The 13,759-nt window shown below is 41.5% G+C and overlaps 2 protein-coding genes across 2 annotated transcripts; one reads left to right on the top strand and one right to left on the bottom strand.

The window, feature by feature from the left end:
- Window positions 1-2,396: 2,396 nt before the first annotated feature.
- apoea (apolipoprotein Ea) lies at window positions 2,397-3,553 on the top strand. The gene is made up of 4 exons (XM_028964659.1): window positions 2,397-2,439; window positions 2,521-2,671; window positions 2,765-3,052; window positions 3,217-3,553. The coding sequence occupies exons 1-4, from the start codon at window positions 2,397-2,399 to the stop codon at window positions 3,551-3,553; spliced, it is 819 nt and encodes a 272-aa protein (XP_028820492.1).
- A 2,126-nt stretch (window positions 3,554-5,679) lies between these two features.
- Window positions 5,680-11,860, bottom strand: psmd4a (proteasome 26S subunit ubiquitin receptor, non-ATPase 4a). Its single transcript, XM_028964024.1, has 10 exons — window positions 11,743-11,860; window positions 10,564-10,704; window positions 9,029-9,143; window positions 8,774-8,860; window positions 8,614-8,682; window positions 7,477-7,692; window positions 6,809-6,917; window positions 6,577-6,708; window positions 6,278-6,339; window positions 5,680-6,138 (listed from the first exon to the last, which is right to left on the bottom strand). Exons 1-10 carry the CDS (start codon window positions 11,766-11,768, stop codon window positions 5,965-5,967), a joined length of 1,131 nt encoding a protein of 376 aa, XP_028819857.1. The 5' UTR covers window positions 11,769-11,860; the 3' UTR covers window positions 5,680-5,964.
- Between the last annotated feature and the right edge of the window lie 1,899 nt (window positions 11,861-13,759).

Raw genomic sequence — 13,759 nt, 5'->3', positions numbered from 1 at the left:
GGTCAGAAACTTGTAAATAACTCATGAAAGAATAAAGTTACATTAAAACAAAGCACGCCATTGTTTTTCTTGTGAAAATTGCTCCAGGGGGACTGTCCCCTGTAACTACTGATTGTAAATCGCTCTGGATTAGGGCGTCTGATAAATGCCATAAATGTAAATGTAAAATGTAAATGAAAAGTTTGCCCCCTCGCATATACTAATGTGCTACAAACAGGACGTTAATATCACCAACCATTCCCATTTTATTAAGGTTTATCAATATAAATGGCCCACCCTGTACTTGTGTCAAAGTGACATATCTTCAGTGCTGTAAAACATTACAGAAATATGAGGGCTGTACTCACTTTGTCAGATACTGTTTAACTAGGTGCTAACAAGATCTAACAGATCATTGGTGAACTACACTACAGGCCAAAAGTTTGGACACACCTTCTCATTCTATGTATTTTCTTTTTTTTCATGACCATTTACGACATTTTACATTTTACATTTACAGCATTTATCAGACGCCCTTATCCAGAGCGACTTACAATCAGTAGTTACAGGGACAGTCTCCCTGGAGCAACTTAAGGTTAAGTGTCTTGCTCAGGGACACAATGGGAGTAAGTGGGATTTGAACCTGGGTCTCCTGGTTCACAGGCGAGTGTTTTACCCACTAGGCTACTACCACCTTGGTAGATTCTCACTGAAGGCAACAAAACTATGATTGAACACATGTGGAGTTATGTACTTAACAAAAAGTGGAGACCTGACCTCCACAGTCACCGGACCTGAACCCAATTGAGATGGTTTGGGGTGAGCTGGACCACAGAGTGAAGGCAAAGGGGCCAACAAGTGCTAAACACCTCTGGGAACTCCTTCAAGACTGTTGGATACCCATTTCAGGTGACGACCCATTGAAGCTCATCGAGAGAATTTTGTCATTGTTGTTTATTGTTTAAATCCTCACATGCATTACACATAATTTTCTAAGTAGATGTTCCTATAGGAACAGTCTGCTAAGAACCAAAATCACCAGAACCTGAATCACGTGGCCCATTAAAAGATAGTGTACCAATTACTCAGAACTTATCTGAAGCGGCAGAAATGTTCAGCACTCAGTCGTGTTTCTATCTGCATTAGGGCACACATGTCCGACTGAAGGTCACTTTTTAAATATGTCTCTGTCAGTAGCCATGACCCCTCGGTATAACTGGGCTCACCCAGCTGACACCCAGTGATCAGGACCCTTCATAAGTGCAGCAGAAGGACACCATGGTTGTCCTGCACTCGTTTGGCCTTTTTTCTTTTGACTGTTTAACTTTCATTTACCATGTTGAGTGTGTGAGTGTCTCCTTCACCATGTGGCATGTAACAATGTGCCTGTTAGTGGCAGCATTTCTTGTAATGTTGATTTCTGATTATGAAATCAGCTTGAGCTCAGCAAATCTGCAGAACTTTCTCTTTCTAAATAGCTCCAGTTCCATGAGAATTCATTTGAATCCTGTTTTTAATGAACTGTTATACAACTGGGAAATCATATCAGAACTAAAAAATTATGTTCTGTAAAGAAGCATTTTGACATATATGACAAAAATTTGCTAAACCAGGGGGTCCCATCAGCCCTAGTATAGACTAAATGTCATTTAAAAGTACTGCTGTGAAATGAAACATCCTTGAACCACATTTCTCCTTCCTGCAGTGAGTCTTCCTACATCAACTGCATACGGGTTAAGGTGCAGCTGATATCAAAACAGACAAGAGGATACTGTGCGTCCTTGGACTATCGGTAAAATCATACAATGCTGATTTAGCCAGACTGGTCACATTCAAAAACTCTTTTTTTCACGTTCATCTAAATCCAAAATGGAAATATCAATTCCTGCATCATCAGTTATTCAAAAGTCCATGATACCTTAAAAAAATCCCTATTTTTTTTTTGCATCTTTGGTTCTTCTGTTTCTAGTTTATTCACGTTATTTGAACGGTGCAACTGAGTCTTCACTGGCATTTGCTTATAATGTTAGTGTAGTATTGTGTCTATTGAGCAAAGTTTAACAGTGCATCCCTTTGACACCATTATGGTGCAACGTGGAATAGTCTGATGAACCTGGCAATAAAACAAATAGAGAAGGAGGAATTTGCTCCAGGGAACTTTGAACAGAGGTTGCCACTTCAGCCTGTGCCATGGCCTTCATTGCCATATAACAGGCACACTGTATAAATACCTGATTCATTTGGACAGTCTGCACACTACAGCAAGGTACGAACTGCCAGCAGGTATTTATAACTTGTTAGTACGTGTAGTTGCCTATTTGCTATAAAGGCTGCTATATATTTGTTAAAATATTTAAATATGTTAAAATATTATTTTTAAAGTTTTAAAAAATTTATTACAATTTCAACAGATCAACATGAAGGTTGTAGCAGCAATCCTTGCTTTGGCAGTCTTTTCAGGTCAGATTTCTATAGTAAAGTTAATTGTTTAAATTTGTCTTTAGAAATTATATTCAAAGAAGAAATGTTTTTCTCCTTCAGGTTGTCATGGATGGTCCTTCCACCAGGACCAGCCTAAGGAACCATGGGAAGATGCTGTCGATCGCTTCTGGCAATATGTGGCTGACGTGAACTCTAGAGCTGAGGAAATGAAGAAGACCCTTCAAAGCTCTGAGATAAACCAAGAATTTGAGTGAGTTGATGACATTCTGATGACAAATCAATTGCTGACCGAAAAAACAGTTTTCTCTGAATATTAAGTGGAGAGTCTGTCTTCCCTGTCCAGCAACCTGATTTCAAACACCATGTCTGAGCTGAGCATGTACAGGGACGACCTGCACAACAAGCTGGGGCCCTTAGCCAAGAACACAGCAGAACTTCTCCAACAGGACTTCCTACTGCTAGCGGACAAGCTCGAGGCTGACATGAAGGATGCGAAAGAGCGCACTGTCATGTACACGACAGAGCTTCAGACCCTGGTGGAGCAGAACACAGCAGAGGTCAGGAACAGGCTGAATACCTACACCCGCAAGCTGAAGAAGCGTTTGGGCAAAGACACAGAGGAGTTCCGCAAGTACGTCTTCTTTCATTTCACTTAGAATAAAGCAAACGTGACCAGATTTTATTTGGTTTTAATTTCTGCTGGATTTAGGTATGGTTTTATGTATGAGAGCAGAAAACCAATAAGAGAGTGCATGGTCGAGAAGGTCCTCATGTGTCACCTTTGCCCCCCTTCAGCAAAATGTCAGTATATTTTGGGGAGCTCCAGAGCCGCATCAACGACAGGGTGGATGACGTTAAGCTTCGCGTGAACCCATACCTGACCGAGATGCACGAACAGACCAAGGAGAAGCTATCCGCCCTGGGCCAGATGCTGAAATCCCATACAGAGGAAATGCGAGAGAATCTGGAGACAAAGGCCAACGACCTCCGTCAGAAGCTGGAGAAGACCCAGGAGAACCTGCGCACCACACTGGAGGGGAAAGCAGAGGAGTTCCATGCATGGCTTGAACCATACCGCCGCTCGGTCCAGGAGGCGTTTCAGATCCCGACTGAAATCAAGAACGAGGATTAAGGCAGACTAGTCAAGTGATTTAAGTCTCGGACAATTATGACCTGGATAAGCTCATGGGTAAAACTCATGATTCCATGAACTCCCTTGCACTTTCAGCTCCTTACAGAAGTTGGTTAATGTGAACAATGTGAATTTTGTCGAAAAAAGGCTTCAGTCAACAAACATTACATTATATATGTCAGCTTGATTCTTTGGAAAAAGCAAGATTTCAATAAACAAAACCCACACTCCATTGTTGTTTGGTGATTTTTCCAGTAATAGTAAAAGCCACCCCTTTACACGTCCTGTTGAGTAAAAGTACAAACGTTCTGCAGTAAAATGTATGTAAGTAACAACAGTAAGAGTACAAGTGTACTGTGGTGTATTATGGCTGCATCTCCACTTCTCCCATTCTTCAGCAGCTAAAAAAACGACACCAACCATGAAATATAATGATTTATAAAGAATTGAACACAAATATAAAGGCTACTCATAAGATGGGCAAAGTGCAACATGCTGTGAAATTAGCCCATTTCTAAATATCATTGTGGAATAATGAAATGTTCAGCTCCAATTTCAGCATTTCTCTCTAACATAGTGAGTCCTGTCGCAAATTATCAGCTAAAAAATATGCTGTACAACCATTGGGGACGCAGGTGACAGTGTATTTCTTGCCGACCATCCCAAACCCGGGCTACGCTGTACAACAGTAGCAGTGCATTTAATTTTTTCCTTTTTCTCTTTCAGGGGAAACACACTGAACATCAGTGAATAAAGAGTCATCTCCGGGAGCATGCTGAGCAACATTTATATTCTCGCTCTGTCCTGAGACACTTTCCCCATGGTAAGCAGCACCATCCTAGTCAAACGTCCAAACTTAAAACGTGGGTGATGGCATTACCATCTTCATACTGAAAGTGAAGTGATTGACATTGTGATACACAGCACAGCACACACCAACACCATCACCCTTAGTGAGCAGTGGGCACCCAGAAAGTTCGGGATTTGATCAGGCAACCTTCCGGGTCCGCTTTCTTACCCGCTAGGCCACCACTGCCCCTCTTGTACCAGCGCACACCCCAGGACCCCAATAATCGATGTTTTACTTCACGCGCTGCTACACAACACAAATCGATCACAGCCTGAGGAGGTGATGGTGTTTGAATACAGATAATGGAATGCAGGTAAGATCCAAATTGAAAGCAGCACTCAGTACTCAGAACAAAACCATCTGTCCATCAATCTGTCCACTCAATCTCTCCAGAAGCCCTAACCTGAGCCACAAGGACACTCCTCCTGCAAAAGTATTGAGGCTGTGAATTAATTTTTTTAATAAATAAAACTTTTTTCACATTATCATTATTGTGTGTTGTGTGAAGAATTGTGAATTTTTAAAAAAAAAAATTTGGAAAAAAAATTGGAATAAAGCTGCAACATGTGAGGCACTGTATATGGTGTATTACTTAAGTATATTTCTTAATAAAAATGCACCTACATCAACTTTATTTTTCATTTAGCCAAATAATAAAAGGTTTGAGTAAAGCATCAGTTGTCAGTGTCAAATTTCTTGATTACAAGTTAGATAATGAGAAACTGAGTGAACAAACAATACTTTACTTTATTTTGCAGACAATTTCATCCAAAGCGACTTACAGGAGGAAGACAACAGCAATTCTCGTTCGATTTCTATAGATTTTGAGTTTACAAAACTAAGCGCCCTGATAAGGCCTAACTTGTAAGAAAAAGAACATGCTCGGAAATTAGTGCTAGACGAAGAAAAAACATTTTTTTTTTTTATTTTGGGCAGTGTGTGTGCATGTGCGTGTGTAAGTGTTAGATTTGTCTGAAATACTTTTTGAACAAGTGGGTTTTCAACTGCTTCTTAGTCGAATGGAGCAGGGCAAGTTGTTCCACCAGCCAGGGACAACAAGGAGAACAGAATTCATTAGGATCAGAGACCACGTGAAGAGGGAATTTTCAGTCTCATTTCATTTGCAGATCTGAGAGGGTGTGCAGGAGTGTAGCTAGGTAGTATTGTATTGATATAGGAGGGTGCACTTCCATTTACAGCCCTGTAATGCAATACTGCACTACTACATGCAATTGAACCCCAAACATTAATTCATTACAAAAAACACAGAGACAGGTTTACCAATCTCACTCACCATGTCCTTTTATTTGCAATAGAAAAAAAAAGAAACAAGGGTATTTAGGAGCCACCGTATCAGAGGGAAAGAGTATGGCATTTTTACATGAGCGTTTATGTAGGATATCACAGAATGTCATATTTTCACCCTTAGATTACAGATATCAGTTCATACTGTAAGTCTGGTTACACATTCGTCCACTATTTCTTTTTTTTATAGATTGTGTCCTTTTGAACATTGTAGATCTGTTTGTATATCTTCTAGTCATTTGTGTGCCTCAGGACATCATTTCTTTTTCTCGTTGTCCTTTTTCCCCTCTGGAGGCTTGGCTCCAGCCTGGGAGGCCAGAGATCCCATGGCGTTCCGGATGGCTTCGTTGTTGGGATCTACACCAGGCAGGTTCTCTAGAACACTTTGGAGGAACTCTGGGTCCTGCATCACATCATAGTCATCCTCCTCCTGAATAAGTAAAAAAGAACATAAATGCAAATATCGCATTTGAAGTAGTGTTATTGAAAACGAGAAAATGAAATGATAAAAAAATATTCATGTTAACGTCTCAGAAGGACTGAATTAAATCAGAAAAGGGCAAAAGTACCTTGGCTGACTCAGTGGTGTCCATAGGTGCTCCCACATCCATTGGTACTGACTCACCAAAGCCTGTATGCGATTATCAGCAAGTCAGTTCACCAGGTCTCGTCAGAAAACAGCACTATCTACACTGATTTCACATAGATTTGGCTCTCCAAAGACTAGAAAGAACAACTTTTTAGGGCCACATGCTTGGATGGAAAAATCTATTGAATAAGGTCATATCCAAACATGATGAGATCTGACCCGACAAAGTTTTTGTCCACCAGTATAAATACAGCAGGATGCATTTTGAAACAGACAGACCTCCTCCAGCCAGGGACATCTGCATGGCGTAGGCAATTTGCTCCTCCTCGGTCATACTGTTGAAGTCTGGCAGGGCTGCCACACCAGTCTCCGGCTGAGGCACGGACATCTTCAACAGGGCATCTTCAGACTCTGATGGTCAGATGGACAAATATGAACAGACTTTTCATCACAGGATGACATGGTCACGTAAAGGGACAACAGGGGACACTATTTAAAGTAAATGGTCCACCATCAGCACTAAGGGCAGGAATGCCAGCTTCTGCCGCCGAGGCTGCTGCTGCCCGACGAGCCTCCTCTTCCTGTCTCTGCCTCTGCTCCTCCATGGAGACACGAAGAGCCTGAACAAGAAAGAGAGGCTTATATCATTACAGAAGCTGCCAGAGCCAAATTGACATATTCTAAGTAAATATAGCATATGCAGTACTATTTTCAAAGTGCTATACAGAGTGAGGTCAAGGACATGAGCAGGAATTAAATTAAAACTAGAAAGGGCCACTTGCTACTATAAAAACTGAAATAAATCAATCTTATAACCTGAAAACATGATCCTATCTTATCCCCAATCCTTTGTACGCATTAGGTGTCTGACCTCATAATAAAACTTGTTCAAAGCACCAGCAGATGTAAATTACAAACCTGTTTTAGACATCAGTGCTTTAATTAAAAAAAAAAAATATTAATCATTAAAAAAATTGGTGCTTTTGGGGTAATAATTAAAAACTTACGCAGATAGCTCAAAAGCTGAACAAAATATTAAATGAGGTCAACGGCACACCTCGGGTCTACAAAGTCCCTGCTGAGCAGAATTATCAGGTACTGGTTTCACAGGTACTGGTTTCTGGAACCCTTTCGGTTTCCAGTACGGGACATAATCCCATGTCTCCCAACGATAATCACCAGTGCCAGTTCCGGGTCTGCGCTTGGATCCACTCCAAATTCAAAGTCGCTGGCGCCCAGGCCCATCATGGTGCCACCCTCGCCGGCCAGGATAGGCGAGGAGAGCAGGGCATCAGCCAGACTTGGGCCCGGAGGGACAGTCACCAGGTGGGAGCCAGTCCCCTCCTTCCCATTAAGTGTGTTCACAAAGGAAGTCAGCTTTTCCGTGTTCACCTCCTGCAAGCAGATGGGGTTCATGTTAACAGAGAAGGCCAACTCAACAAAGACTAACTTTTTAAAGGTACCCTGACATGAATCTTTCTGCTTTTTTGAAAATTTCCCCTTTTCCGAAATTCAGCAAAATTACAGCCACTTTTATTCAGTCCGACAACAATATTGTTCGGTGAAGATAGGAAGTTGTGTCTGTATTCCCAGGAAAATAATTAAACCCACTGGTTTAATTATTTGTGTGACGGAGCTATATATATTTAATAAAAAATATAAATAAAAAATACTATCTTTTTAATAAAAAAAAACAAAAAAAAAAACTAATTTTTACATTCAATCACCAAGCAACTGCAATGCTTCGCATGGTTAGAAGCCATGATGGTCAGTGGAGAAAATTTCTGGGTAGAAAAAACATGAGAAACGGGAGGTAACCTTTCCCCTTATGACGTCAAATTCCAGATCCGACTGTCTGAGCTGCCGCTTTCTGAAAGGCGGAGCAGAACGACCAAAGCACTCTTTACACCTATCACCATTTCTAGCAGCTGCAGGACCATAGACAGGCTAGAACTCGTATTAATATTAAATAATCTCACAATCACATTTTCATTTCATGGGACCTTTAACAATTAAACCTAAAACCTAAACAGGCAACATTGGTGGCCTAGCGGGTAAGGAAGCTGACTCGTAATCAGAATGTTGCTGGTTCGAATCCCGAGCTGCCAAGGTGCCACTGAGCAAATCACTGCTCTCCTCTTGTACCACACTGCTCCCCGGGCGCCTGTCATGCTGCCCATTGCTCACCAAGGGTGATGGTTAAAAGCAGAGGACATTTTGTTGTGTGCACTAGATGCTGTGTCACATGTGACAACTAATCACTTTCACGTAACTCATGACCTAATCCAATTAAAGAAAGAATATACTTTACTTCACCTCTTCTCCAAAGTTTATTATATCCACATTGACCTTCTCTTTCTTCAAACGTTTTGCCAGCTTCACAAGCTATGAGGTAAAAGGGAGAAAGTTAAAGCAAAAACTATTGCAATGATTACGTCACCAGTGCCACAGAAGAATACAAGACTAAAGAACTCACATCTTTCTCATTGTCCTCCACTGGGCTGCCAACAAAGGCGATGATTCTCATTTTGTGATTCTTCCCCTGCCTGTGCTTCAGGGCAAGCTGCAAGCATGAGAATAAAAACAGAAAAGGTTTTAATTTGAGTTCAGCACAACCTCATTATGCTGCTTACTTCTAATTGGACGACCAAGATAAGCAAAACAAAAAATGGTCTTTTAAAACAAGCATACACCAGTCTCAGGAAAGGAAGTATTCAGGAGCTCAACTCACGTGAGCCACCCGTATTCCGGTACAGAAGCTGATTTTTCCACGAGGCTGGACTGCATGCAGCTTGGACAGGATGCGACCCGTGTCTGGTGTCAAGGTGGTCAATACCTCGCAGTTGCTGCACACAAAAGCACAAGATAGGAGTTTTAACATGGCTGCAGAATCACTAAAAAGTAAACAGAATAAGGGGTGGATGTGTGTGACTTTGTGCTGGAAGTTAGAATCTATGGTGCAACCGGCTCCATTTCCCCCACGTCCTCTTCATTGTGCTCTTCCACACAAACCACATACTAGACATTCGTCTTTTCCTCCTGCCTGGTAGCTCTATCCTCCATAAAGTGTCCAAACCAACGCAATCTCTCCAAAAATGAAAAACAAAACAAAACAGCTACAGCAATTCCAGAAGAATGCGCAGCCAAAACTCCAAAGTTGGAAGGACAGAAAGGTATGAGGCAGCAGTTGTCATCATCGCCACATGATGCCTGATATCAGCAACTAGAACAGAACTGTTGTGAGATTGGTGGAATATTGAAGCAACATTGTCCCAATGATGGCACACATTCCCACTGGTAACAAAATGTGAAATGTTAAAACCGTGAAACTAATAGTCTTGTACCAGACGGGAATAATTTGCATGGTCCAGAGAACGTCTGAGGTTCTCTGTGGGTCTCACAGCTGGAAGAAGATACGCAGCATGAACCTGACAATTTACTTCCCTGTCAATGCTAATGTTACAGGACAGTCGGGATAAATACTCGGTTTATCATAGCGAGGCACGATCGAGGAAAGTCGCTCTAAATAAGAGCGGCTGATAAATGGCATGAATGTGAATGTAAATGATACGTCAGAACACCCACAGTAAAAACATTTTTTATTTTCTTGACATTGTAATGCTCAGTCCTGCCTGGAATGTACGGTGAACTCACCAAAATGGTGTAGCAGCCGGTGGCTAAATAAGACTCACATCCATATAGGTCGGTCACGTCCCAGAGGCGTGGAGCACGTTTATTTATGACACAAACCCGAACTAGCTTACACACGACTACAAAAAGAGAACAGGACACACACGGAGCGTTACTGAGAGAAATCAGGGCTGACTAACTGGAAGAGATGTTCTTGACTTCTGCTTCCTTCATCGCCTCCTCGCGAGAGTATCAGTCCCACCTTCAGGGCAAAAGGGGAGCGCCCCAAAGTCACACCGTTACAACATGTAGAGTATTAACACAAAAATAAGATGTGCAGCGTCTTTCATTGCTTGAGAATCTTCTGATCTTCTGTCTGGTTCAAGTCTGAGACTTGATGATACGGCCACAAAAACAAGCCTCGTGTTACTGAACCCAACACCGTGACTCAGAACCGGCAGATATTTCAAAAGTAGTTGAAGGTTGACAAATTTAGAGAGTAATCCATTCCATCTCATAAACGAATGCAGGGCAGTTACCACAGATAAACACGCTAAACTTGAGGAGCAGTTGAAATTAACTAAAGAATTCCCCTTCAAAAAAAAAAAAAAAAAAAATCATAAAACATAAGCTCACTTCGCCATTGTGATGAGACCCACGTTGTTCTCTGGGTTGCTGCGGGTCTTCGAGTGACAGACAATATTCACGGCGTCCTGCTGCGCCTGTAGTCTGGTGGGCAGGAAGTCTCCGTTCCGCATGTACTCGCTGTTGTCCACACTGTAAAACACAGTCACGTTAACATCCGACGGATTCTGTTCCTCCGTTTATACAAACTTTCATTCACAACACATTACTTCATAACCAGCGCTAAAGCCTTAAAACCTGACAGCATATGAGACAAGGTGACGCGACGACACGATACAACACAAGACCACACGTATCCTGTCGTCAGGTGGTAGTAGCCTAGTGGGTAACACACTCGCCTATGAACCAGAAGACCCAGGTTCAAATCCAACTTACTACCATTGTGTCGCTGAGCAAGACACTTAACCCTGAGTGTCTCCAGGGGGACTGTCCCTGTAACTACTGATTGTAAGTAGCTCTGGATAAGGGTGTCTGATAAATGCTGTAAATGTACATGTGAAATTCTGTAAATGATGCGATACGACACGAGACGTGACGACTACAAGACGATACAAGACGACACGAAACAAGGCGACGTGACGATACGAGACATGACGACGTGTAAAAATGTATATGTAAACTTAAAGTTATAAAATATACGATAAGAAATCGCGGCGCGTCTGCGGTTATATCTGCTGATTAAAGTTGACATCGGAGTGGTAACTTTTATGAAAACGCTCTCGTACGTTTTATCAGGATAAATCCCATAATATTATTAATAATAATGTTTCCTTTGGACAACAACTGCGTGTTAGCAGAGAGTTTAGCAGCAAAACAACACAAAAGCTAGTTTTTAAGCTGCAAGACGAAATAAAACAAGAGAGGATTCGTTCGGCTGTGTACTTGAGATTAACTTTAAATATGTGGGGTTTTTTGCATTTTAGTCAAAAAATAAACTTCGCATTCAACAAAGAATGCCAGGCAGCGCAGCTAACCGGCTAGCCTGCTAATGACTCAGGGAAACGCCATGCAGGAGACGGCGGAACACTTCATCCTCTATCCAGGATTTTCATGTCGCCGCACACGACACAGTTGACCCGGCTTCAAGAGTTTCGTCCACTCTCCGCTCCCAACTACGACCCAGTAAAACGAGCGGATAAAAAACATAACGTTTATCTATCGGCTTCTTACCAGACCATTGTACTTTCGAGCACCATCTTGGAAACGTTGGTGTTGATTGCTGAAGAACGTGGTTGATGATTGGTCAGCGGTGGTGACAGAATTCCAACACCGACACTGATTGGCTCGTCAAATTTCTTCTACACAAACAGAGTACAGATTTGATGTACTTGCTCTATCGGCACCATGCGGCGACAACGGCAATGACAGTGATTGCGAGTTTGTACATTTTGAAGACATATTTAAACCACAAACGTTTTGATGGTTTTGTGGTTTAAATAATTTTTTATTTAAATATAAACTGATTCAGCAGACTCAAATGATTGGCCAAATGTTTTAGTGTAAGAATAACATTTAATTAATACAAAAAGGCATCACTTAACATAATATGATTATTATTCCGTTGTATGTAGTCTACTTTATTATGTGTTTATTGACCAGATTTAGACATACTGTATAGAATATAGAAGAGACTAGTCCACATGCGTGCAAAAAAAGTCCACAAAATTACTAAAGATTTCCGGTGTTAACTCAAAAGTTGCCAGGACTTGTACCTCTCCAGATCTAGGAAAAGAGCAGGGAAAATCATCTCAGATCTCTCACACCCTGAACACAGACTTTTTTATCTACTGCCCTCTGGCAGATGTTGTAGAAGCCTGCAGACCAGGACCACCCGACACAGGAACAGCTTCTTCCCCCTCGCCATCTCCCTCCTAAACAGCTGAAACTGTCACACTGCAAATCACTGATCAAAATCTGTTATGAATTTGCCAATTTCCTGTTCAGGGGAGAATCGACAGTTTAACATACTGAAGCCTTTTAGTTTTCCCACTGACTGCCAAAACAGAAGATTATATTTCCAAAACTGGACATTCAGTCAAATCTGGAAGCAATAAACATAATATTTCAATCTATATTTCAAAATTTCTGTTAAACACAACTATATACTTTTAGTAATACTGAATGAACACTGAATGTGGAATAGCAACAGCAATTTTTGAATATGTGGATGTGTGTGAGAAAGCTGATGAGATATGAAACATAACCAGTTGAAAAATGAATAAGTGGCTCTTCTGGGTTCCTGCCCCACCAGACATTAACTGTATTAATGCTTCTCATTTACATTTACAGCATCCAGAGCGACTCACAGTCAGTAGATTAATAGTGAACTTTACAGAGAGTATAATATGGGCCACTTTATTAGGTACACCCGTTCTTGACAAGTCCAACCCGAGCATCAGAATGGTGGGAAGAAAAGGAATATCAGCCAAAAAACAGGCATCACTTCCGGCTGGTGAAAAAGTGAAAGTGAAGTGAGTCATTGTGAAACACTGCAGCACAGAACATGGTGACACAACGACATGTGCCACAAGGAAGGAGCACAATTTTTACTTTTGTAGTATATGTAGTATTCCTAATCTATATGCACGTGTATATATATAGGCATGTCCTCGCATGTCGATTAAAGGATGCGTTCTGATTTTTTGCTGCAAGGCTGACCGTGATTGGTCCACTTCTTTAGAAATGCCCATTCACTTGGGAACTAGTTTTTGCACTAGTGGAGTTTGTTTTAATAATGCAAGATGGGGTGTCACAGGACCATGGCCTTTCTACGCTTTTGTTTTGCATAGCGGTCGTCTGTAAGAAGAGACGGGACCGCCCACTCTCTTTGTCTTCACCAGACGCGAGGCACCGGGGCCTTACGTCAGAAGCAACTAGTTCTGATTGGTCTGTGACAACTTCCTGTAGGCCAGGTGTATAAAAGATCTGTTCACATGTGGGAAAGGGACTGGGCTTTCTTGCTTCCGGCTTCCGAGTCTTTTCTCCCATTTTTCTCCTAGCTTTTCTCTCTCTCTCTCTCTCTCTCTCTCTCTCCTTCCTTACTCTTTCTTTCCATTTTAGTTTTCTCTGTAACATTGGTACCTTTTTACATATAATATTCACATGTAACTGCAATAATAATTTACCGGTGTTAATAAATTAGAAACTGTTCATCCTCTTAACCTCTATTGTGCCATGCCTCTTTCTG

This window comes from Denticeps clupeoides, chromosome 20 (assembly GCF_900700375.1).
Source record: "Denticeps clupeoides chromosome 20, fDenClu1.1, whole genome shotgun sequence".
NCBI classification, from domain to species: domain Eukaryota; kingdom Metazoa; phylum Chordata; class Actinopteri; order Clupeiformes; family Denticipitidae; genus Denticeps; species Denticeps clupeoides.
Note: the sequence above shows the minus strand (reverse complement) of the source record. Positions and strands in the feature narration are given on the sequence as shown.

What these genes read in the sequence shown, in the direction of transcription:
- apoea (XM_028964659.1), top strand. Translation starts at nt 2,397, where the DNA reads ATGAAGGTTGTAGCAGCAATCCTTGCTTTGGCAGTCTTTTCAG. An exon ending in TGCTTTGGCAGTCTTTTCAG is followed by an intron (nt 2,440 to 2,520) that starts GTCAGATTTCTA and finishes TTTCTCCTTCAG; the next exon opens with GTTGTCATGGATGGTCCTTC. An exon ending in GAGATAAACCAAGAATTTGA is followed by an intron (nt 2,672 to 2,764) that starts GTGAGTTGATGA and finishes TTCCCTGTCCAG; the next exon opens with CAACCTGATTTCAAACACCA.
- psmd4a (XM_028964024.1), bottom strand. Translation starts at nt 11,768, where the DNA reads ATGGTGCTCGAAAGTACAATGGTCTG. An exon ending in CAGACCCGGAACTGGCACTG is followed by an intron (nt 6,918 to 7,476) that starts GTGATTATCGTT and finishes TTTCTTGTTCAG; the next exon opens with GCTCTTCGTGTCTCCATGGA. An exon ending in ACACCACTGAGTCAGCCAAG is followed by an intron (nt 6,139 to 6,277) that starts GTACTTTTGCCC and finishes TTACTTATTCAG; the next exon opens with GAGGAGGATGACTATGATGT.